The sequence below is a fragment of the Python bivittatus genome, unplaced genomic scaffold (genome assembly GCF_059951505.1).
Source record: "Python bivittatus isolate LINGU-HERP-01145 unplaced genomic scaffold, Pbiv_v1 ctg000020_np1212, whole genome shotgun sequence".
NCBI classification, from domain to species: domain Eukaryota; kingdom Metazoa; phylum Chordata; class Lepidosauria; order Squamata; family Pythonidae; genus Python; species Python bivittatus.
In genome coordinates this window covers 120,791,502-120,814,893 of record NW_028277030.1, presented here as the reverse complement: position 1 = coordinate 120,814,893, position 23,392 = coordinate 120,791,502, and the positions used below count along the sequence as shown (strand labels likewise).

Sequence of the window (23,392 nt, the reverse complement as noted above, 5' to 3'; positions counted from 1 at the left end):
CGTTTCCATACATGCTTGCTTGTTGATTTGAAAATCCCACAATACACAATAATCCTGGTAATTTAAAAAAAATCTAGACAATCAAGACAGTCACAACAGAGACAGAAACACGAAGAACGCTTCTATTCGTAGCTCTTTCTTTATTGGACAAACCACCTGTCACTCAAGTTCTTTCCAATCCTTAAAGTCTGCTTCCCCTCCTTATTTAAATTCTTCTTTCCCAAGACCACGCCTGGTCAAGCCTTCCCCTTTTCAAAGCCTGCCCCTCGCGTCGGAATTGGTTGATGCTGTGGAAACAGTTTCTCCCCTCCACGCTGGTTGGCGTATCGGCGCGGCAAGGTTTGCCCCCGTCATTCCCGATTGGCTAGCCCGTTGGCAGCCCCGCCCCGCCCGTCCTGTGAGGAGGGGATCGGGGCTGGGCCGAGGGTCCCGGCTGCCCCCCTACCTTCCCTCCCACCGCACCCAGTTTAGGTTCCAGGGTAGCGGCGCGATGGCGGCGGCGACGGCGACGACAGCGGGCTCGCTGGGGTCCGGGTCAGGGCCCGGGGGGGCGGCCGGTAATGCCTTCCCCCCGACGGGCACTTGCGCGGCGGCGTCGGGGGTCTCTGGGGGGCTCGGGCCGGTCCCGGTGCCTATGAACCTCTTCGCCACCTGGGAAATCGACCGCTCGGCGCCCAGCTGCGTGCCCAGGTAAGATGGGCGGGATCTGACCGGGTCTTCGCTTCAGGGAGGGAGGGATGTGCAGCGCGGGGTCCGGGAAGGGGGCGGATGCAGAGGAGAACCCGGCCCGTGGTGGGCTTCACGGGGGGATGAACGTGGTATGGAGGCGTGGCGCGGTGCGGTGCGGCGCTGACATAACGGGGTACTGGCAAGCGGGTGGAGGGAAATGGGGAGGGCGTCATCGTGGTGCTTCGTGGGATAGGTGGGAAGCATAGATGCAGATGTGGACTGGGTGGGGTGGATTATATATCAGTATGTGCGATGTGAACTCTGGGGCGCACCTCCAGGGCTTTCTCTTTCCAAAAAAAAAAAAAGCCACAAAAACCCATGCATCACTGCGAAAAGAATGTGCATCTTGTACGTGCACAATGGAAAGCAGAGGCTTCATTCTGATTTTTCTGAGGTTCTTCAGGAAGTTTGGGTAGGGATGGGTCTCTGTCTAGGAGGGCAGTGCCCTGGGTTGGTACAGCCTTCCCCATACTTAGTGTGTTTCATACATGCTAGACTTCTCCATTTATAGGTGATGGGAAATGCAGTTTAGCACATCTAGGAAGAACCCTCTATGAGGGAAGTGGGCAGTTTTGGTATTTTCAATCAGTTGTTTTGTCTTGAAGAGAATTTAGGGATTCTTGCCTTGGGTTCCAATGATTGTGAGAGAATCCTGACTCTAAATAGGTAGGCTGATGGATGGTGATATTTGGCCCATAGCTGTTTATTCCAAAGATAAAACAACAGTATGGATGAGCAGTTGAGCTTTGTGATGGTCCATTGGATCTTGGCTTATCATTCTCAACTCCTTGTCAGAGCAGCTGTCCAGGAAAGCTGGTAGCAGATAGTGACATTTTAAGGATTTGGGGTATAAAAAGCTTGACTAGGATAGAGAGGTATTTGGAAGTCATCTCTTATATTCGGTATTGACCCCTAATTCCTACATTTTTCCTAATGCTTCCCTAGTAATCCTCTGCTTTAAGTTGGCTTTTCCTAACTTTCATGCAAGATCCTCTTGCCCCAGGGAACACAGACCGCTAATGAACATTAGTGTAAATTATGTAGGGTGGGGGGGAGATGATATCACTGCATAACATCCATCTGTTCATATAATTAATTTCGCCCTGCATATTCTATTTTTTGTATTGGTTGCCAGGGCTTGTTCCCACCTCTTTGTGCCTCCTTGTTGATATGAAGAAGGCCCTGATGTCGATAAAGTTGGCTGCTTACAAGAGAAAATGTTTTTATAAATGTTACTTGGTTGTTCAGTTTGCCAGAAAGATAAAATGTGACAGCTATATATTGGCCTTCTCCAATGAGGTTTCAGCAGGATGAGCCTTACCTGAGCATGTTAACATAAAAGGCCTTAGACACACCTAATTCTGCATTAAGGAATAAGGCTGTCTGGAGTCCTTGTCAGGTTGCTTGGCCATTTGCTTGAGAGACAGCAACTGTTGTAACTGTTCTGAGAGCAGCTGTATGCACGTTGGAGATCCGTTTGGATGATTAGCATTATTTCATGATGTTAAAATTGCATAGCTACAAGTCTGCTGAGCTGTCCATAGCTGACTACTGTATTCATTGTAAGAGGGTCATAAACTGGACAAGGTGCTCCTGACTAGAGGAAGGAGCCTTGTATATCACCTGCTAGAAAAACAGATTCCTGGGTTTCTCTTGGCTTGGTACATACCAGTTGGCTATCTTTAATGATACACAGAAGAATTGTTCCTCTTCCATATTGTTTGGTATTGACTAGAAATGTCTTTGGAGGATACAAATGACATAACATAAAGCATGTTGTGTATAATAATTAGTTGCATGAACTAATTTTCTGAGACGGGGATGGGTGAGAAAGGAAAGGACTAAGGGGGTAAACAAGTGCTCATGTAAATGCAGAAGAGGGTAGGCTACCAAGGCAAGCTGCTGCTGAAAAGGTTTGTGTATCCATGGGCTCTGTGTCATTCCATGGCAACTGATGGCAACTGTCTCTAAGCAAGAGAAATCATGACTTGGAATCCTGCTTCTAATAGCAATATGGTTATACTCTTGACCTTCGTTTTTCAGCCAATGTCCTGTTTTGCAGAGCTTTCTTTTTTAAAAAGGAGATAGGCACTTTTTCTTTTTTCTTTTATTAATGTGTTATTTGCTTTGTTATGGAAGAAACTTAAAATCATAAAAGGTAGAAAAATAAATCAAGAAGGTATCAGTCTAAAGCTTAGTTATTCAACACTGCTATGGCTTCTTTAAACTTCACAAGCTTCTGGGAAAGATGTGAGGTTCTTCTTGTAGATTAACTTAGCTCAATTTTGGACATCTTGCAGATTTATTTACATGCATGTACTTTTTAAATAATATTTGAGTTTGTATATTATTCCCTAGTCTTGATGTTTATAATTTATACTTTCATTAACAGATCTGGAAGGTGTGTGTTTGAAACCCATTGTTGTAGGTTCAGTGAACAGTTTGCAATGGTCTGTAAAGGTAGTCCTTGACTTATGACCACAATTGGGACAGGAACTTCTGTCGCTAAGCAATGTGGTCGTAAAGTGAGTCACACCTGATTTTACGACCTTTTTGTTGCAGTCTTTAAGCAAATCATGAAGTCATTAAGCGAATCCGGCTTCCCCAGTTGACTTTGCTTGTTGGAAGCCCCCTGGGAAGGTCACAAATGGTGATCATGTGACCCCAGGACGCTGCATCTGTCATAAATACGTACCAGTTGCCAAGCGCCCGACTTTGATCATGGGAATACTGCAATGGTCGTAAGTGCAGGAACCAGTGGTAAGTCACTTTTTTCAGTGCTGTTGTAACCTTGAGCAGTCTTTAAACGAATGGTCATAAGTCAAGGACTACCTGTAATTGGTGACATAGCTGTCCCCATTTATACAGTAGTTGATCTGTTTGGCAGGTAAGCACGTGTCACAACTTTGAAAGGAGGTGTTAAATCTGGATGCCCATTGTCTTGTCCGAATACTTTTTTTTTTTTTTTTGTGGGTATAGGAGCCTTCCCCAGTCTGCTATCCTCCAAATACGTTGGGATTACAGGAAATCTAGATGTCACCAGAGTGGGAAGGCCAGCCTGAAAATTGGGTCTGCTTTTGCAGAAGATTGAAGACATTGTTTACTACTAAGCTGGTGCCTAAGCAGCTGACCTCTTATAATGTGTCCTCTTTTTGTTGTTGTTGAAAGATACAATGATAATTTGCTTTGAATTGTATGTGGAAACAGATTCCTTTTTATCATGGTTGATAAATGAGTCTTTTCTTGCTTTGTTGGGTCTTTCTGTCCAATCTTTTGTGATCAAATTATTTTTGTTTTGTTTTATCAGGTGCTATTTCAGTGCTTCGAATTAACACAAACTGTGGTGTTTGAAATACTGATATATTGGAGCACTTCAGGTTGCTTAGAAACAGGAGAGAAAGAAGATCAAGAAAGAGTAGGGAGTGTCATTTTTTCAGAGAAGGCAGTGTTTCCTGCAGTCCAAGACAATGCCAATATTAAATAGCCTATTGAGATGATCCAAGGCCATGGAGGAAGACATCTTTATCCACCCTTGCACAAGCATGAAAGCACATCCTTCCACCTCTTCTTCAGCTCCCCCATTTCCTCCTCTCTAAAAGCTCAGGACTGGAATCATTATTTAAACTTTTGCAGAGGAATTCAGAAGAGGAAAGAGCTATATTGAGAATGAAAATGGAGAGGACAGAGATGTAGCCAGAAACCCCCTTTATATTGTGGGCCACACAAATATGTTTGTAGACTAATAAAAATTTGGGAACATGAATGAAGGGGACTTGTGAGGGAAAGGGTCTATTGTTTTGAGGTTGTTCACAAATGGGTATCTGACACTGTTAATCTAGCCTGGCATTATATACTGCTGTAATTTCCCAGAGCTCTGTTATCTAATCCTTCATCTGGACAGTTTGGAGACTCTCCTGAGTCTTTTATTCAACCTGAGCATTTTCTTGTTTCTATGGAATGATCCAGAATTATGGATAGATGGAGCTGGTAATTTATGGTCCATGTGAGTTTTCAGTGTGTTCTCTCATTAGTCCTGTTCTTGTATTAATCTGTGTTGTTTTATTTAAAAAAAACTCTGACAGTTCAAAGACATTAGTGTATAAAGCTGAAAACCACATCACATTATTTGGAGAAATGTTGAATTTTTAGGATAATTGTGTTCTAATGTGCATAGTTAGGAACGTGTGGGCTACATTAGTATGCTTTCAAATGAGGACCTAATTAAATTCCCTTTTTGCCTGTAGCTCATATGATATACAGCTAGTCAAAAGGATCATTGGGTGTAGAATAATATTTAATGACTAGTACTAGAGAAGGTTCCAAAACATTACTCTAAAGTTCCTTTATAGAAAGATAGATGAGCAAATGCTGAAATATCAACTTGGAATCATTTACTATTGTTTTAGTTTAATGTAGAAAGCAATATATATATATATATATATATATATATATATATATATATATATATTGTTTTTAGGGATGAGTATAACTTTGTTCAGTTTTCACTTTAACATGAATTTATCTAATTTGTATCTGTCCAATCAACGTGTAAGCTATAGCACAATTATCCTTCACATGTTATCATGTTTCTGCATTTCATGGTACAGTTTTCCAGAATAAAAAGTGTACCAGATCCTTACAGTAACAGTACCACACATTTGCAAAGGCAATATCAAAAATACAACTACAACAAATAAATATTAGAAAAATTGCATGGGGAAATACTTTATATTATGATAAATGTGTAAAAAATTCCAATTTTGTAACCAAAACTAAGTAAATGTTTGAAGAGCATGAATTAATGAATGAAATGAAAGAAAAATGATACGTTGTGGGTCTGTGAAACTAAGAAGGATGAATAGATCTGAGTTAAGATGATCTGCTCTTGAGTAGAGTTGATGAATTTATGAAGGGAAGTTGAGATGTAGATTTAATTATGAATGACTAAAATATATGTCAGAAAGTAAGTATTGGTATAATCTGTGTTATCTGTGCATATGAAACTGGGAAACCATAAGTTGGTATTAGTCATGTTATGCTCAGGTGAATAGTGATAATGGAAAAAACGGAGATGGGTTTTGGAGAAAAGTGTGCAACATTTTGAATGAATGCAAGGAGACATGGATGGATGGGTGGGAATAAGATGAGAAGAATACAAGGAAAGTGATTGAGCCCTTTGAAGACCCAAGAATTAATGAGAATGGAGATTGGTGAGTATCTGCTTAGAAAAAGGATTGTCTCTTTCAAATACATGGTTTAAACATCGGTCTATTAATATGTACACATGGCAAAGGAATGAATATGAATCCAAATGTATGATTGATTTGATAGTTTATCATGAAAAATTTAGAGAACTAGTGAAGGCTACAAGCATGATGAGAGGTTCTGAACGTGAGGCAGGCTATTTCTTGGTGGTGTCAGGAGTGGATTTTGGGAAAAATGGACATGGGGAAAAAAGGAAAGAAGTGGAAAAAAGTGAAAGTAGGAGGTCTGCAGAAAGAGAAGGTAAAAGTCCTATGTGAAAAAGTTTCAGAAGATAGATTACTCTCAAAATAAAATGAATGAGGACATAAGAAAAGAGGATGTGGAAACTGCTTGGAAAGGATGAAAAGAATTATGTAACAGTGTCAGAGAGCTGTGTTGAGTTATGCTAATGGGAAATATATAAAAGGATGCTTGATGGAGTGATGAAATGAAAAAGGTTGTGGATGAGGAAAAATGCCTATAAAAGAATTATTGCTGTAGAAAAAGTGAAAGATGTTAGCTAATGTGTAGAGAGAAACAAAACATAGCTGTAAAGAATGTAGTAAAGCAAGGAATAGTTAAGATTAAAAAAGGCAGAGAGAACACTGATTCTGAAGGAAACAAAAGTTGTTTGATGAAAAAATATTGATTTTGATGGAACAAAAATTGAAGAGGGTAAACAAGGACTCTCTTGCAGAATGAGTGGAATTATGAATAAAGATGAATACATAATTTTGGATGAAATTGAAATGAAGAAATGCTGGAAGGAGTATTGTAGAAATTTGTATTGGAAGTGATATTTTGAAAAGTGGAATTGAAATAAATGATATGAATGTTAATGTCCAAGAAGATACTGATTAAAAGCATTCCTAACTAAATAAAATCACAATATGCTATGAAAATGATAAGGCTACAGGTGCACATGGTTTAACTGAAGAAATACTAAAATGTGGATATAGTTTCCTTATAGAATAGCCATGAAACTTGTTCAATGTGTGGGAACATTGAATCTGTATCTGAGAAGTTGAAGAATGCCATTATTGTTCCCTGTATAAATTGAAAGGCAGCAAGAATGAATGCAATAATTACAATAGGGTTAATTTGTTAGGTATGCCTGGGAAGGTGTTTGGCAGGCTTCTTATGGAAAGAACAAAAGAAATGACAATGAGCAAAATTGAGGAAAACAATATAGCTTTATACGTGGGGGTGGGGGACTCTGTAGATTAGATTTTTGCTCTTCCGCATATCATTGAGACATCTGTGAGTGTAATGCATGACAGTTGAGTATATCAGGAGAAATATTAAAGTTAAGTGCCAGGAATGAAATACTTACGTGTCTGTGGTAAAAGAAGATATATGGTTCAGAAAGGATGGATGCTGAATTAATGCAAACACAATGGAAAAATTAGTGAGCTGAGAGCATTATGCTGGATGGATTTGATGAGATCCTCAGAAAGAACAGGCAGCCATAAATGAAGCAGTGTATAGACATGGTGAAAGAAAAAAGTGATTTGCCAGGATAGAAATGTATGAGGTATAATGAAAAGTGTTATATAAACTAGTTTTAACTATTTTTTTTTAATATTGTGCCTTTGATTTCTTAGATTTAGTATGTAGCCCAGAGTCATTGAAAGTTGGGTAGCATACTAGTTTAATTAATTATTATTTATTACTCCTTTTCTGTGCTGTGTATAATATTGCTTATCCCAAAAGGGAATAGAATGATACACATGTAAGTGTGTCTTTCATATTTCAGATTATAGTTCTCATCAGTTTTGATAAAATCTTCACTTGAATTTCAGCATTGAATAGTTTTTTGGTGGTAACAGGTAAGAGAGGTGTATCTCTGTTATTTTGAATAGTAACTACTCCTGAGGAAGATTTTTTTAATAATCAATTATTCTGGTTAAATATGGGCAGTGGGTGGCCAGGTGGTATAATTGATTTGCTCATTTTTCTTTGAGTCTGGTGACTTCTTGTTTTTTGCTGCTAGAACATTCTTGACCTAGATTCAAATTCAGATGTTGCTGGAGTTCCTTTGTTTGTAAGCTCTGTTATGGGTGTCCCTGGAATATTTTTCTAAATATAACTCATATTCCAAGCTCTGTCTGTGAGTGAGTCTTGGAGTGTACAAATATTAAGCTCACCTAAATACCTTAAGTAGGAAGGGAGGAAGGTGTTTGACCAGAGTTCAGCACTGTAGAACTATAATTCCAAGGCCCAACATTGCCAAATACTATTTGGTCTTTATCTGAATGCTTGTACCACTGTTGCCAAATTAATGCAGAGAATATTCAGATGAACCAAATGGTAGTACGTGATATATTGCAATTTACTATGTTCTGTTGAATGGGTTCACATGTTGTACTAAACTACAGTGTAGCTTTCTTATTTTTTACATGATGGGTCAGTGAATAAACGGTTACCTTTTTAGGGAAGTAATCCATACTTTGATTAAACTATTGACTTGGTATTATGTGTAGAGTACCTAGTCCTTCTGTGATTTTGTGGCTTATTCTGCTTTGTTTTTATCTTCTGCTCAAGATGCTGAGGAATTCACAGAATGTTCCCTAAACAAAAGGAGGGAAAACAAACTAGGAATTAGCAAGCAATCCATGAATACTTTGCTCACCTACAAAACTGACTTAGGTTGGTTTCTAATTTGTTCAACATCCTGCGATTAAACAAGCCGTGCTTAATGTGTTGCTCTGGAAGGAATCAGCTGTCAACTGACTTTCATTCATCAAAGTTGTTGCACAACTTTGGCCATTTGTCTTTCAAGATCATGCATATGTCTTAAATTAAGTGCATCTAGATTTTTCTCCAAATAATTGTCTATAACATGCAGGAATGTGTCAGCTTATATTTGCTAAGAATATAAGAAAAAGCTACTGAAAGTGAAGTAACATGAGCTGCAAATGGCTGGTGACATACTTATGGCAAAGCTTGGATGCCTTTGAAGATTAACCCCATTATTTACTGCTGCTTGGGAGGGGTTGTTTACCTGGTGAATTTAACTCTTTTTGTAATGTCTAAACAGCTTCCCTTCCTACTGCAGCAGTTGCTTCCTTTCATTCTTCCTTGTTTCTATTTCTGCTGGAAAGCAGGGTTAAATGTATGTATTGGTTTACCTGTATGTTTCTCCTCTTTTTTTGGTATGTGGCTTCTGGCAGAGAAAAAGTCATACATGCACATATGGCCATTACAGTACAGGTACACACATTTCTTGAGGGAGGGGGAAATCTCCAGGACTGTTTTCCTCTGTCATTGACAACCCAAAATGGACAAATTAAGGAAGCTGGGTGTTGCACAGGATTTTTGTCTGTGTGGTTTTTTTTTTTTTCCCCTTGTAATCTTCTTTTTTGGGAAACTTCCTAAATTCAGGGTTGTCTTCTTTCTGGGTAAAAGTGATAGTACAGTTAAGTACTATTATTGGCTGCTGTATCAGTTTCAGATCCACTAAATGTAAGTGTAGCTTTCTGCTTGCCCCCCAAATATCTCCTTTTCAGTTCCTATTTCTGGTATTTATTATTTCTAGTCCTTCATGGGGAGTGAATATTAAAGTAAATGTCTGGTGATAAAGAGAGAAACTCACTTTAATTTTAATGCATGCTAAAAGCAGGTGATTTTACATACGACCACACATTAACACGTCAGATGTGGATCAAACTGATTGGTGACTGGATTATTAATTTAACTATAAAGCATATTCAGAGGCAGAAGACTATTGTACTAAAAATCTATTTTATTTTAGCTATCACACACTGTCACACTTAATGAGCTGGTGTATCCTGTATTGAAGAAAACTCATAGGCTAAGAAATATGATTGGTCTTTATGGAAAAATATGATTCCCGTATTTTGTGTGGTCATTTTACAGGTAGAATATCATTAAATATAGTGAGGAATAGATGTAAGAAACACCACTATGATATATTTCCTCAGACCAAAGAATGTTATATTTAATTTCAGGAAATTATTTGAAGAACATGAATGCTAGTGTGGTTAGAAACTGGAGAGGTTGACTTAGATACAATTTCCAATTTTTGTGCAGCCAAAGCTTGTTGGATGACCATATGTTGGGTTTGAATGCTGGGGACTGTACTGTGTGAAGTGGTCTGGACAAAAAATTAGGTGGAACTATGAGGAAAAATAAACTTGAATACATTAAAATGAAAGTTGGTAGTATTATTCCCTATTTAGTAATTTTCCCTTTCTGTCAAATGAAAAATTACAGCATAGTCGTAATTTTGGCAGAGACTCTAGGAGCTGTACAAAAGGTTCTAGGGGACTTCATGTGGTCCTGGGGTTTCAGGTTATATACATCCTAACTTTACAGCATTATTTTGAAGGAATAAAAGGAAAGGATTCCATCCTGAAGTTTTTAGAAGTAAATTAATTTTAAAAAAATTAAAAATCCACTGGATGTGAGTGCGTTAAAAGAAAATATTGCTCGGAAAGGCAGTTGGAGAAATGTCATCTTACTCTAACAGGTATTCCTCCATTCTTTCCTCACCCCCCAAAAAGTCAAATTAGTATGCATGGTAGTTGTGAGTAGATTAGGGTGAGTCATTTGAATGGAGATATGAACCCAACTTTTACTAGACACAAAACTCAAAACTCAAAACTCTTAAAATACTGTGAGCTATTTAAATACAGAGAGTTATGCTGCAAGGAATAAATATTTCAGAAATTAGGAAGTAAAGAACAGAAAGCTGCAAGAATGTATTGTGACCATAAGCAGAAAGTTCTGCTGACTGTGATGTTGAAAAGCAGAAATTAAGTCTTTAGGTCCTTTTAACAGTGCTATTGGGTGGGAGGGAATGTTGAGGATCAAGCTATCTCATGTAAGAGATGAGGGGGATTACATTAACATGACTTTATTGTTTCAGTGAGTTCTATATTCTTGTTAAAGACATTAACAACTTTGTATTCAGTAATGGGCACAAAGGGAGGAGGGGGGTGGATGCCAGGAAACTATGAATCTGTGTGAATTGTTTTTTTGATCATATGAGTAACCTCTTCTGTAGAATCTTTGAAGTTTTAAAAAAATGGATTAAAATCCCATCTAACTTTATACTTTTGTCCTTATCCTTCATCCTATGTAAGAGGTGCCCATCCAACAAAATTTTCCAGTCTCCTAGATTAACCCACAGGACCTCTATCTTTTTGGACCAATGAACAAGTTTGGAGTTTTAAGAAACAATCGAGTGCCATTGCAAAGTGATGCTATGGGATGATGCTAATTTACAAAAGAGCTGTTGTGGTACCAATGCCCAGTACTCATTTCACAGAAAAACAAGTTAGTGAAAGTAGAAAGCACATAATTAGCCCAAGACCCTGAACAAAGAGCAGAATTGGAGTCTGAGACCCAAAACAGGAAGAATGCCTTTGAATCCGTATTTCTCTTGCTTATATAAGCAAGCATATTTTTTTTGGGGGGGGGCTACACTCTCCAGCACAAAATCCACTCATATTAGTTATTATTTTCTTCCAGGATTACCATCTTCCTGAACACTTCCTTGATATCCCCCCACTTTTTTTTTTACTTTCTTACATGTCTGCAGCAGAACTGGCTCCTTTTTCTTCATGGCCAGTATGAAAAAGCAGCCTGCAAGCCTTTTCACTAAGCTAATCAAAAGAAGCAAAAAGGAAGCTAGTAACTTTACAAGCTTGATGGTATGTGGAGTTATTTACAAAGCAATGTTACATTTTAAAGAATAATGGCACCAAAATGGAAAAAAATAAAATATAAAAATGTATCTTCAGTCTAAAAAATGTATGGCGTTAGAGGAGTTATTATTAGAAGAGATATATATTTGAAACAGCTTTTTTTCTCTCTTTATTGGATCACAAAGTACCAGAAGAGTATGTCTTCTTAATAGTGAAACAGTGAGAATGCTGGATATTTACAGTCTGAGAATATTAAAAAGAATAAGGATTATGCTCCTATTAAATTTGTGTTCTTATATGTATAGTGATAGTTCTTAAGCTTGTGGGGTTGTAATAGTAAATAAAATTTATATTTATTATATTTAGAGTTATTTCAATCCAACTTTTGCATTTGGAATAGAAACTGTGTTGGTCTCCCTTTAGTGAGAGAGGGGAAATGCATGTTTGCTGATTCTCTTGGACCTGTCAATAGCTTTCAGTACCATCTGTCAAGGTATTCCTCTGGACCAGTTGTTCGAGTTGGGAGTGAAGAGCACAGGTTTATTTAATTTACTGCTTTCATAGAGTGGTGTTGGAAGATGATAGTTTTGCTTCATGATAGTTGTATCATATAGTTTCTCAAGACTCTATTTGATCTTCTGTGCTATTTAACATCTACATGAAACCACAGTGGGAGATCACACAGGGACATGTACTAAGCTGTCATCAATATGAGGATGAAATTCAGATTTATCCCTCCTTTTTGTCAAATGAAGCAATGGCTATCCTGAAGTAGTGCTTGGATACATTAGGGATTTGTAGACAACCAGTATATTGAAGAAAAAAATGAAACTGTCCAGATAAGTGGTACACTTAGCTTGAAAGACCAGGAATGGTGTTTAAAAGTGCTTCTGTATCCATCACTGTCACAGGAGGCATGGGGCCTTGGTGACTAGAACTGTATTTTTATCAACTTGATGTACTAGCAGCAACAGTGTATCAGTATATTTCTGAGTAGGGATAACCAGAGTGATATAGCCTGTTGTACATGCTTTGGCAAGCTCTCAGTTGCATTACTGCAATCCTTGCATGTGTGACTACCACAGAAGATAATGTAGAAACTAGTTCAGAAGGGAATTGTGAAGGTAACTGGGATTGCTAATATGATAAAAGTGCCAGTTTGCTTCCTGATTTGATGCTGATTTTAAATCCACTCTTAAGGAATGCCTTCCTCCTTATGAACTTTCCCAGGCTCTTCTATCATGTTCAGACTCTCTCCTCTGAGTGCCTTACCAAATGAAATGGGGTGAATGACTTAAAGGGATATAGGATGTGGTGAGGACCATTTATGGATGCCCCTCCACAAAGGAGGGATGCTGTGATACCTGTTCCACATTAGGCTGAGACATTCCTCATCTGTTAAGGATTTCTGTAATTTTATACTCAGTTTGATTTCAGGTGCGATAATGGAGGTTATATTTTGGGTGTGTTTATATGTGTGTGCGTGTGTATGTATAGCATAGAACTGTTTTCATTGGCGGGCTTAAAATGTTTTTAGCAATTATGTAATTCTCCCAGAGAACTAGCTATTTAGGTGAAGAGAGAAGGAGGATGCCTTATTATGCGTATTACTGAATTACTAGGTTCATATTTTGCTTTAAGCCATGTTTTGCTGAATAGGCCCCTGGCCAAATTCATATATAATGCTAAGTCATAAATCATGATTTATATATCACAATTGCAAGTTCACATAACATTCCTAACTAAATAAAATCACAGTGTGGCTTTACATAATGTGTGATCTCAGCTAATGAATCTTGGATTGTGCACTATAGCTATGAATACTTTCAAATGTCTCTTTGGCAGCCCAATTTGAATTTTTTCTCTGTAGTATTCAATTCAAGTAAGTTTTCACAGCACTAAGGTGTTAACATATTGGAAGATGTTCTTTGCAGAGACAGTTGCTTTTATTATGTGAAATTTGCCAGTAGTTCAGAATTACAATATGAGCAAAGGCAAGGCAGTTCCGTTATAAATAAAGAAATCTCAGTGGGTTTCTCAGAATTCTTGTGAACTCAACTTCTCCCTCACATTGCAGTTTGATTGACAGTTATATATACTTGCATGTGGAATCCTGGTTTTGCTAATAGTTTTCTCAGTTTGCTCATACTTCACTCAGCTGTTTTTTCCTTCTAAGTGACACATGCATATTTTATTCATCACCTTATTAATTAGTTTTGGTAATAACTATTTATTAAGATCTACTCTGATTATGTGGGAGGAAGAATCTTCTTAGTAACATAAGAGAGAACAGCCAATTTGTGCCTTTGACAGCCAATTTCTGCTTCAGAGTCACAGCTTAGTTTTCTCCAAAGTTACAACTTAGTTCTCACTTTCACTCTGAAGGAGAAAAGTGCATTTGTCTTCAATATACGTGGCTTTAATGTGGCAAGAGCACTTCCAAATTAATCCTACTCCTCTCCACTTTTTGCCTCCATTTTCACTTGAAAGGGAGGAGGGTAGCCTCATCCACTTTTATGTTTGTCCATGTGTTGGATTTAACACTTGATATTTTGGACTTCAGTTTTTAAGAAGTTCTAGCAGGAGATGGTGCTTTAAAAGACAGTCCACTTCGCCCCCAGAGGCCCTGAAGAACTGGGAGTCACCCACTTGGAAAAGGTCAGTTGGCTCATCCATTCCAGGGCTGTGCAGGGTGTGTATTGTGAACTAATCGCGTATCCCAGCCATGAAATTTAAGCCTTTACAGCAGTAGCCAAAAAAAGCTGCTTGTCAAAGGTCTACTGTGTCTGTAGTTTGAAAGGGCCCTTGCTCCCACACAGCTGAATGGGGCGAACAGTGGTGGGTGCGTTTCTCCACCCTCAGCCCCGGGAAAAGATTCCCAGCTCTTTTCCTCTAGATATACTGATTCTCCCCGGCTGCAATTCTCTTGTCTTTTTAATAGAAAGCTAAATTTATCCAATTACTGCTTTTATAGATTTGTTATTTGTGATTTTAATTGGGGGATATTTATATTTTTATTGTTTTTATTGTCTTGGCTTTTAATTGTAAGCTGCCCAGAGTTACCCTCTGGGGGAGATGGGCAGCATATACATTTAATAATAAATAAAAACAAAAAAAAAAGTTTTTATTTTAAAGCAGAAGTGGACAAGTAGTAGTCTTGGACCACATTAAGCTCTTGTCACATTCAGTGTGCTGCGTGAACAGTCAGTTCAGACATCCAGCAGGAATGATGATTTCTCACCCCTCCCCCACTTCAGGCTGCTGGATCTGAGGAAGGATGTGATTCCAGCCCTGGTTGCTCTGTACCCCCCCCCAGCTAAATTACCTCCCGAACCCCAGGCAGCATACTTTAAATGCCAGCTGCTGAGGAGTGCTAGTGCCCTCCTGTCCACTTTATGAGCTTCCCAAATATCATGTGTGATACAGAATTCTGGACCAGGTGAGCATTTGGCTTGCTCCAGCGGGAGATCCCGTGTTCATTCTGAAAGACAAAAAGTGTAGCTAATGTATTTATTTTTATTCTGCTATTCAACTTGAAAGGCTCTCAAAGCAGCTTTGTAGGTTAATAAAATGATCCACTGGACATGCAAACTTAAAATACTCAGCACAAGAGGAAAAAGAAACAGGAAAAGGAAACTTGAAGACAAATATTTAGTTTGAAGGTTATCATAACCAGTTGAGATAGTAATACATTGTTCACAGTTTTGAAACAGGGCCCTGAGAAATAGCTTGCCAACCTAGCCTTCCTAAAAACTTGCTGGGTCTTGCAGATTGAGTTCTTGGCTATAGAATCATAGAAATTTCAATTCTTCACCATTGAACCCAACCCACTGCTTTAGGAATGAAATTGAAAGCGTACCCGATAGGCGGCTGTCTGCCCTTCAGTTGCGCACATCCAGTGAAGGGGAGCGTTGTGTTATGCACTGCGCTGTTATATTTTATTTTGTTATCTTTAGCCTATTCTCTAACACAGTGTTTCTCCACCTCAGCAACTTGAAGATGTGTGGACTTTAACTCCCAGAATTCCCTAGCCAGTATGGCTGGCTAGGAGAATTCTGGGAGTTGAAGTCCAAACATCTTCAAGTTGTCAAAGTTGAGAAACTCTGCTCTAACATGTTAAGATCTCCGAGTTTTATGTCATGTATAATTAGATAAGTGTTTTCTTCTCTTCATTGTTAATTGAAATGTTGAAGAGTACAGGGACAGGTCTCAACTTTGTGACACTTCCCTGAATACCTCCTTTCAGTTTAATGAAGGTCTGTGATGAGCACTCTGTTGATGAGTACACTTTTTGGGTCGGCTATGTATCCACTTGATTGATACAGCCAACACTTAATTAGCTTGCCAATTAGAATGTCATGAAGAATTTTGTCAATACTTTATAGAAATCAAGATATATTATTTATATAACATTTTACAATCTATTAAAAAAGTAGTCCAGTCAAAAACTAAGATCAGGTTAGTGTGGCAAGACTTGTTCTTGACAAATCCATGCTACCTTCTGATAATCTCAGCATTTTTTTTAAAGTAATTACAATTTGATTGCTTTATAATCTGCTGCTGTAGAGTGTTTCTAGGTATTCATTTCAGACTGACTATTCTGTAATGTTGTAGGTCTTCTTTTTTCCCCCTATTAGAAAATAGGGATACAGTTTGCCTTCCTCCAGTCATCTGGCATTTAACCTGTTCTCCAAGATTTCTGAGAAATGATAATTTACTCAGACCCTTAAGTAGTGTCTTCAGGATAATAGAATGCAGTTTGTATGGCCCTGGAGATAGAAACTTGTTCAAAGTAATTAAGTCTTCCCTGACTCCATGTTTCTGTCAGTCCCAAACTTCAGTTCTTTTGTTTGTTTGTTTGCTTGTTTTATTCTGTTCTTCATAACAATATATATTATTGGAGATGACTGAGATGAAATGGGGATTAAATTTGCTGTTAGAATTTTGTTGCATTTGAGCAGCTAATATACTGATTCTTTTATACATATCTGAAGAAGCCTTTTTAAAATCATTCTTGTCATTCTGCACCAAATTGGGCTCTTTATGAGGGTTAACTTTTCTGATACCCCCTCTGCAATTCTGGAGATATATATACATACGCGAGCACACATACACAGTTCCTTGGTAACCCTCTTTTTATCCCCTGTATCAGGGTTCCTCAACCTCAGCAACTTTAAGATGGGTGGACTTCAACTCCCAGAATTCCCCAGCCAGCCATGGTTGAGGAACCCTGCCCTATATGTATCTTTCTTTTGTTTTTCTAGCTTCACTTTGTTTCTCTATATGGTTGTTGGCAATTGTGCTTTTAGTTTTTTCTTTTTTTAGGTACTGTTAACCCAACTTGAGCTCCTTTGCCCATTAGCTTTTCCTGCCTCTATGAGTGGTTTCCTACTTATTGCTCTGAGGATACTAAAATCTAATCTTTTGAAGCCTAAGATTCATATTTGACTCCACTCAGCTTTTCTTCAGCATTACATGGTCACTTTCCCCCAGCTTTTCTGTTACTTCCATTTTATCAACTAAGTCTTCCCTGCTGGATTGCATTAAGGATAATTGATTTTCTTGTGCCTTTCTTCACTCTCTGATGGACAAAAGTGTTGGCAAAGCAAATCAGGAATTTCCTGGGAGAACCATGCTTGGCAGAGTTTATCTCGTAGATATTGGGGCAATTAAAGTCTTCCCCATTACTATTGCAAGCCTCTTTAAAAGATGCAGTTTGTTTTTAGAAGGCATCATATACCTAATCTCTTGAGTAAAATGAGCTATGATAGACACCAACAGCAGAAGTCAGTGATTCTCTATGGCAGCCCATATCCTGTGAAACAATTCCTCCCCCTCCCAGAACCATATGGTGCTCTCCTTCCCACTCTTTAGGAAGGCAGTGAAAAGGGAGCTGTTCAGGAGAGCTTTTAATGGTTAGATCTTGTTGGGAGATACCTCTATTACTATAATTCTGCTTTTTTTTTTTTTAATCCAATAATGTCTGATTCTTGGAGACTGCCTGGACAAGTCCCTGCAGTTTTCTTGGCAAGGTTTTTCGGAATTGGTTTGCCATTGCCCGTCTTCCTAGAGCTGAGAGAAAGTGACTGGCCCAAGGTCACCAGCTGGCTTTGTGCCTTAGGTGGGACTAGAACTCTGGGTCTCCTGGTTTCTAGCCTGATGCCTTAACCACTACGCCAAACTCGCTCTCATTTAAGATAGTTATCAAGATAGTAGGATGCAGTTTGCGTGGCCCTGGAGATAGAAACTTGTTCAAAATAATTAAGTATTCCCTGACTCCGTGTTTCTGTCAGTCCCAAGCTTCAGTTCTTTTTCTTTGTTTTATTCTGTTCTTCACAACTGTTTATATTATTGGAGATGACTGAGATGAAAATTTGCTGTTAGAATTTTGTTACATTTGAGCAGCTAGTATACTGATTCTTCTGTACACATCCAAAGAAGCCTTTTTTATCATTCTTAAATTATCTAATTTAAATAATTTAAATAATAATTTAAAGATAATTTAAAGTATAAATGATCTAATTTAAGATATGGCTATGTGGGGTTTTTTTGTGTGTGTTTTATTAAATGTTTGATGCTGTTCACCAGGAATCCAGGAGAAATGCAGCAACAGAAAAATGTATTAAATAAATTAGGGTGTTGACTAAGGCCACAATTTTTCATTGTGTGGTTTAGTAGGCAACCTAATAGCAACTTTTTCACTTCCATCCATACTGCACAAATCTTTATCTGAGATCCTTATTTTAGGGCCGGCTGCACCAGGTATTCCTTTGTGGCCTGCGATTATTTTTAATTTATCAGTGTAGTCCTTTCCCCTCTACAAGTTGTGCAGGCCTGCTTTAGGGTCTTCATTCCCAACCCCTATAGGTCGTGATTAAAGCCCTGCTGATCAAATTCACTATGCTTGGGCCAAAAAAGTTTTTGGTAGTCCTCACTGGAAGCAACCCATATTATACAAATGGTCCATCACTGAGATAACTCAGAACTGTTGAAACATAGTAATAATTTGCTTGCTTCTCATCAATCTTGCCACTGCAAATAAGGCCAAAGAGACTAGATTAAATTAGCGTTATCTCCTGAGGAGGTGGTTCTCTTGTTCTTCTTTATAAGGCAGCCTAGCTGGTAGAAATAGCAACAAATGGAGATAGTAGGGCCTGCTGTTGCTTCTTCTCTTTTTTGCAAGGCAGTTGGTTCAAGCAGCTTTCCACAATGGTGTCAAAGACCACTGACTTGCGATTTGGGAAATTAAAGTTCAGAACCTCAGGAGATCTCCAGGCTAGGGAAGGCTGGCTCAAGGCATTTACCAGTTCCTCTTCTTATTACGTCCCAGTGCAGAGTGCTAATTGGCCTTCTGTAACACACTGCCAATTACTTTTTGCTGCATTAATATTTTATGTTAACTGTTTGAGAAATGATAAAAAAAGATATCTCAAGCTTTGACTTTAAAAATTAAATTATAATCATAAAAGTAATTAGCAGAATTGATTGACAATCCGATCTGAGCCCCATGTAATAAACTTGGGTTGTAAAAACTCCTAAATGGCTAGATGTTTGTTTTAGAATTAGAAAAGAAGAGATGAACTCTATCTTTAATTACAGAGTTGCTATCACACCTCCTGTAAAAATACATTACAGCCTTAATTAATGGCTGTAAAATTTCGTTCTTGGAGTTAGGGATTTTCAGGAGTGGAACAGTGAGTGAAGTGAGAGAAAACATTGTGAAAGCTACTATTCCTTGGAAGTGCTTCAGCAGTGATGTTTGTAAAATGCCTGGTTGTCAACTTAGTAATAATTAAATTATAGGATTCATGAATCCAGGCAAGAAAGCCTGTCCTTAATAATAGAATTGCTAAGAGCAAATTATAGGTTAAATACTGAGTTTTTCAGTACCTCTCATTTGGTGAACATAGGAATGCTAAAAAGATGCAGATGCATTTTTGATGATAGAGAGATTCAGCTTATTAATTGAGATATAACTAATTCATAAGTTATAGTTGGTGTACCGTTCTTCTAGTTGGCTTTTTAATATGCATTGTTTTCTTTTTATTTGTAAGCCACCCAGAGTCATCAAGGAGTTGGGTGGCCTCAAAATTTGATAGGTTAAGAAGAATAAGAATGCAAATTTCATGTTCAGGGTTTGTATACATGGGGCTGCTCTTGAAAATCATATGGAACCTTCAACTGATGCAGCAGTCCAGGTAGCTATGGGCATGCCTATATTAACCCATGTGATGCTACAGGAATTGCATTGAGTGTCAGTCTGCTTCTGGGTAAAATTCAGGTGCTAGTTGTCATCTTTAAAGCCATACATGGCTCAGGGCCTGGATATCTTTGAAATTGCCTGCTCTGGGCTGAATCTGCTTATTCCCAGTAAGAGCTGAGATTTGTTAAGGGTCTCCTCTCTAAGGGAGTACCATCTACTGGGGCCTCTTAGTAGAGCCTTCTCAGTGATAGCACCCCCTCAGTGAAATAGTTTGCCCTGATATCCAAAGTACCCCATTTCTTTGGAGCTTCTGAAGAGCTTTCAAGATATGACTCTTCAGGAAATCATTTGAGGACAATGAGAATTAATGTATCTCAGTTGGGTAGCACATTTAGGGGATATTTTATGATTAGATTATTATGATTCTGTTTTTAATTTTGTTGCTTGATGTAAGCCTCTCACAACTGTTGGGAACTGAGCAGTATATAAGCCATAATAAGTAACAATAAATTAGGATGCATTTTTATCATTGGAATCTAGGGACAAAACATTTGGGGATGGTTGCCTTCACTTACGGTCAGTTTTTGAGCATTTCAGAAGCATGCTAGTTGTTGCTGACAATACAAGGTTAACTCTGCAGTCCTGTACTCATTACCTGTAAATAAGCTCAGTTGACATACATAGGGTATTCCAAGGAAGATAACTTGGGTAACTTGGTGTCTTTCAGATGTTTTGGATGTCAACTCTCATCCAAAACATCTCATTAGTCCCAGCCAGCATGGTCAGTGACATTGACTTATGAGAGTAGCAGTCCACAATACTGTAACTTGTTTTCTCCTATTAAAAACTAGCAATGATGTAGAAGATGAACCAGCTGCATTTTTAGTTCTAGATAAAGCACTTAAAAGGGGATCAGAATTATGGTGCACCTGTTTAATGCAGATATTGGCTATCCCCGAAGTAGATTTTTTAGCTGCCGTGTGAGTAAGAGGTAAGCTACCTTTTTGGTGCATTTAACATTTTTTGGAGCGGCTGAAGGCTACAGTGTGAGAAAGGATGACCCAGAATGGGTAGAGGTGGCAGGGCAAACTGGGTAGAACCAGAGTGCACATGAAATGTTCTCTCTTTCCCTCTCCAAGGCTTTAGTGGGTATTACTTTTCCTTTTTCCTAGCCAATTCTAGCAATTAGGGTATTACTGCTTTTTCCACCTAAAAACAGTGTGAAACTGTGTCAGCGATCTTCGGCAGCAAAATTAGGCAGAGTGGTTAGAGAAACCTCCAGGGGATTAAAAAAACATGTTGGGGGGGAAGGGGGGCTTGTGGGCTCCATGCTGGCCATGCAGGTTCTGGTGAAGAAGCTACCAAAGGTTGGTTTAAAATTAGCTATTGAGAATTAGCAGGCTTTAAGAATTATTCTTGTAGTTGGAAGACAGACTTGTACCTAAGGTTGGTTCCTGACAAGCTACTGATTGCAGAAAGTCAGTTTAGTGGATTACCTTAATTATAGATGAAACTGTGAGCTCGACTTGATCATGTTTGCATAACATTTTCTATTCTAAGAATCTATTCCAGTTCATTTTTCTGGATGAGTGTTTCTGATGGCCTTTTAAATACATTGCAGCAGAAAATGGTTCAGGTGTTTTTAAAGAATGATTTTAAGGGGAAATATTTTTTCCCTAGTTTTACATGTGAAATATTGTTCTATTTATATTGATGATGATTTAAATGTTTAAATTATATACTTTGGCTTAGAAATAAGCTAAATGGGGTGAATCTATTGCTGGATTAGAAGTAATGGGAAGGACTCAGAATTCAATTATGGCTTGCATTTTTCTTGACAAAGGTTTCTAGGAAATGGTACAGTAGTCAGAAATTCAGAAAGTGAGAAAAGTTGCACTTATTAAATATTTTTCTTTTGTAAATTGTGAAAGTAGGATTGTCTTCTGAAATTATTAATATGCAGAGTTTTCCTATTACTGATCTAGACTGCTGTCAGGCACAGATGGAAGAAACAGAGCTGTAGCTCTTTGCTTGGCCTAGCTAGTGGTTCTACCCAGTTTGCTGGAAGCTTTTGAGGACTGTATGTCAGCTACTTAATGATGATAATCCATCTTGCCTATATCTAGTTTTGCCCCAAAGTCTGTAACATTGTTGGAGGCAATACTGGGAATATGTTCATGCTCCATTAATGATTTGACTTCACAGTGGACTGTTCAGGGCTCATTCATACACTGTCGTAGGGGTTAGGATGCATAGGTGATAGGAGATGGAAGTCACAGAAGGGGATGTTTGTGTTTGCCTGTCATTTTGTTTTGTTTCTTCTTGTTCTGTCTGGGGGAGGTGCATTTGGATGCTGTGGTGGTTTTGCACTCACCGGTATCTGTGGCACCTGGGGCTTCTTGGAGCAGTGTGGAGCCACTCCTGTAGCTGTTGGGATCCTGCTAGCGAGAGGAGTGATAGGCAACAGCAGCAAGAGGAGAAGAGCTTTGGTGAGATTGAGATCATGATGGCAACATTCTTGGCCATCATAAGGTCTCTTATGAACAAATTAAAAAAAAAATAGTTTTAGCCCAAACCCCACTGTTTTTTTCACCTCCTACATAGCTAACAAAACTAGCTGACTTGTAATTATTAATAATAGCAATGATTACAATAATAAATAATTGTTTATAATGGCAGTTGTAGACCAACATATTAGGAAGATACTAGGTTGGAGCAAGTTAGTATAAGGAAATAGACTCGAACACTGATGATGGCTGAAGGGGAATTGAAGATGCCATAGGGTCAAAAATAGTGCCAGCCATACAAAATAAATAGGAAAAAGTTAACAGAGTTGGTCCCAGGAAGCTTATTTATTTTTGATTAACTATTTAATGCACCATCACTTATTGGATAGATTTTTTTTTTATGAGAGAGAGACTCTTATTTTTCTTGTTCTATTAAAAAAAGTAAATAAACAGAAAATGGACATATTTTAACTATTTTGTGATAAGCATTTTAACATATTTCTAACTTTAAGGAGAGGAATTTCCAAAAAATAGAATACTGAGGAGCAGCTGTTGGCACCTGGGAATCTTGTTCTTGTTTCAGGAGAACTGTAAAGTGGTACAGAACAGTTTCAAATGCTTGTGCTGCTTGGTCATGTTAGCTCATTGGCACATTTTGCTATTACATATGGAAACAATGGCTGAGTCATTTAGCAAGTGGTGCCTCATCACAGCAGGTTAGTACTCCAAGCTGGCAAACATCATCCCAGGCCCTCCAGTGCAATTGTCTGTACTGGGGAAAGGGCAAGTTACTTGTTAAGTCATGCAAATCACTGCCAAGTAATCAATTTTGCTAAATTTCCCTTCAGAGAGTAAAACATATGGGGGCATGAGATTTAAAAACAGATAAAGGAGCTGAATGTTAGCACTGTAGGTTTGCGAAAATGGAAGATGAACAGCAAAGAGACACCATCAAAGCCCCCCCGAAAATACAGAGTCCACTTTTCTTCAGGAGCAATTTCTGAGAAAAGCTTTGAATAAAAACATACAGAGACCCA

The 23,392-nt window shown here is 38.4% G+C and overlaps 1 protein-coding gene across 5 annotated transcripts in view; it reads left to right on the top strand.

Annotated features, from left to right (window-relative positions):
* Positions 1–352: 352 nt before the first annotated feature.
* LOC103064748 (phosphofurin acidic cluster sorting protein 2-like) overlaps positions 353–23,392 on the top strand; it is a 159,853-nt gene continuing 136,813 nt past the window's right edge. For 3 of the 5 annotated variants that reach the window (XM_015891506.3, XM_025162982.2, XM_025162983.2), the window contains exon 1: positions 358–690. In XM_015891506.3, the coding sequence (XP_015746992.3) occupies positions 491–690 (200 nt within the window). In that variant the 5' untranslated portion in view covers positions 358–490. Of the gene's footprint in view, positions 691–23,392 lie in introns of all 5 variants that reach the window. The other 2 variants (XM_088148158.1, XM_088148154.1) reach the window with 1 other exon arrangement.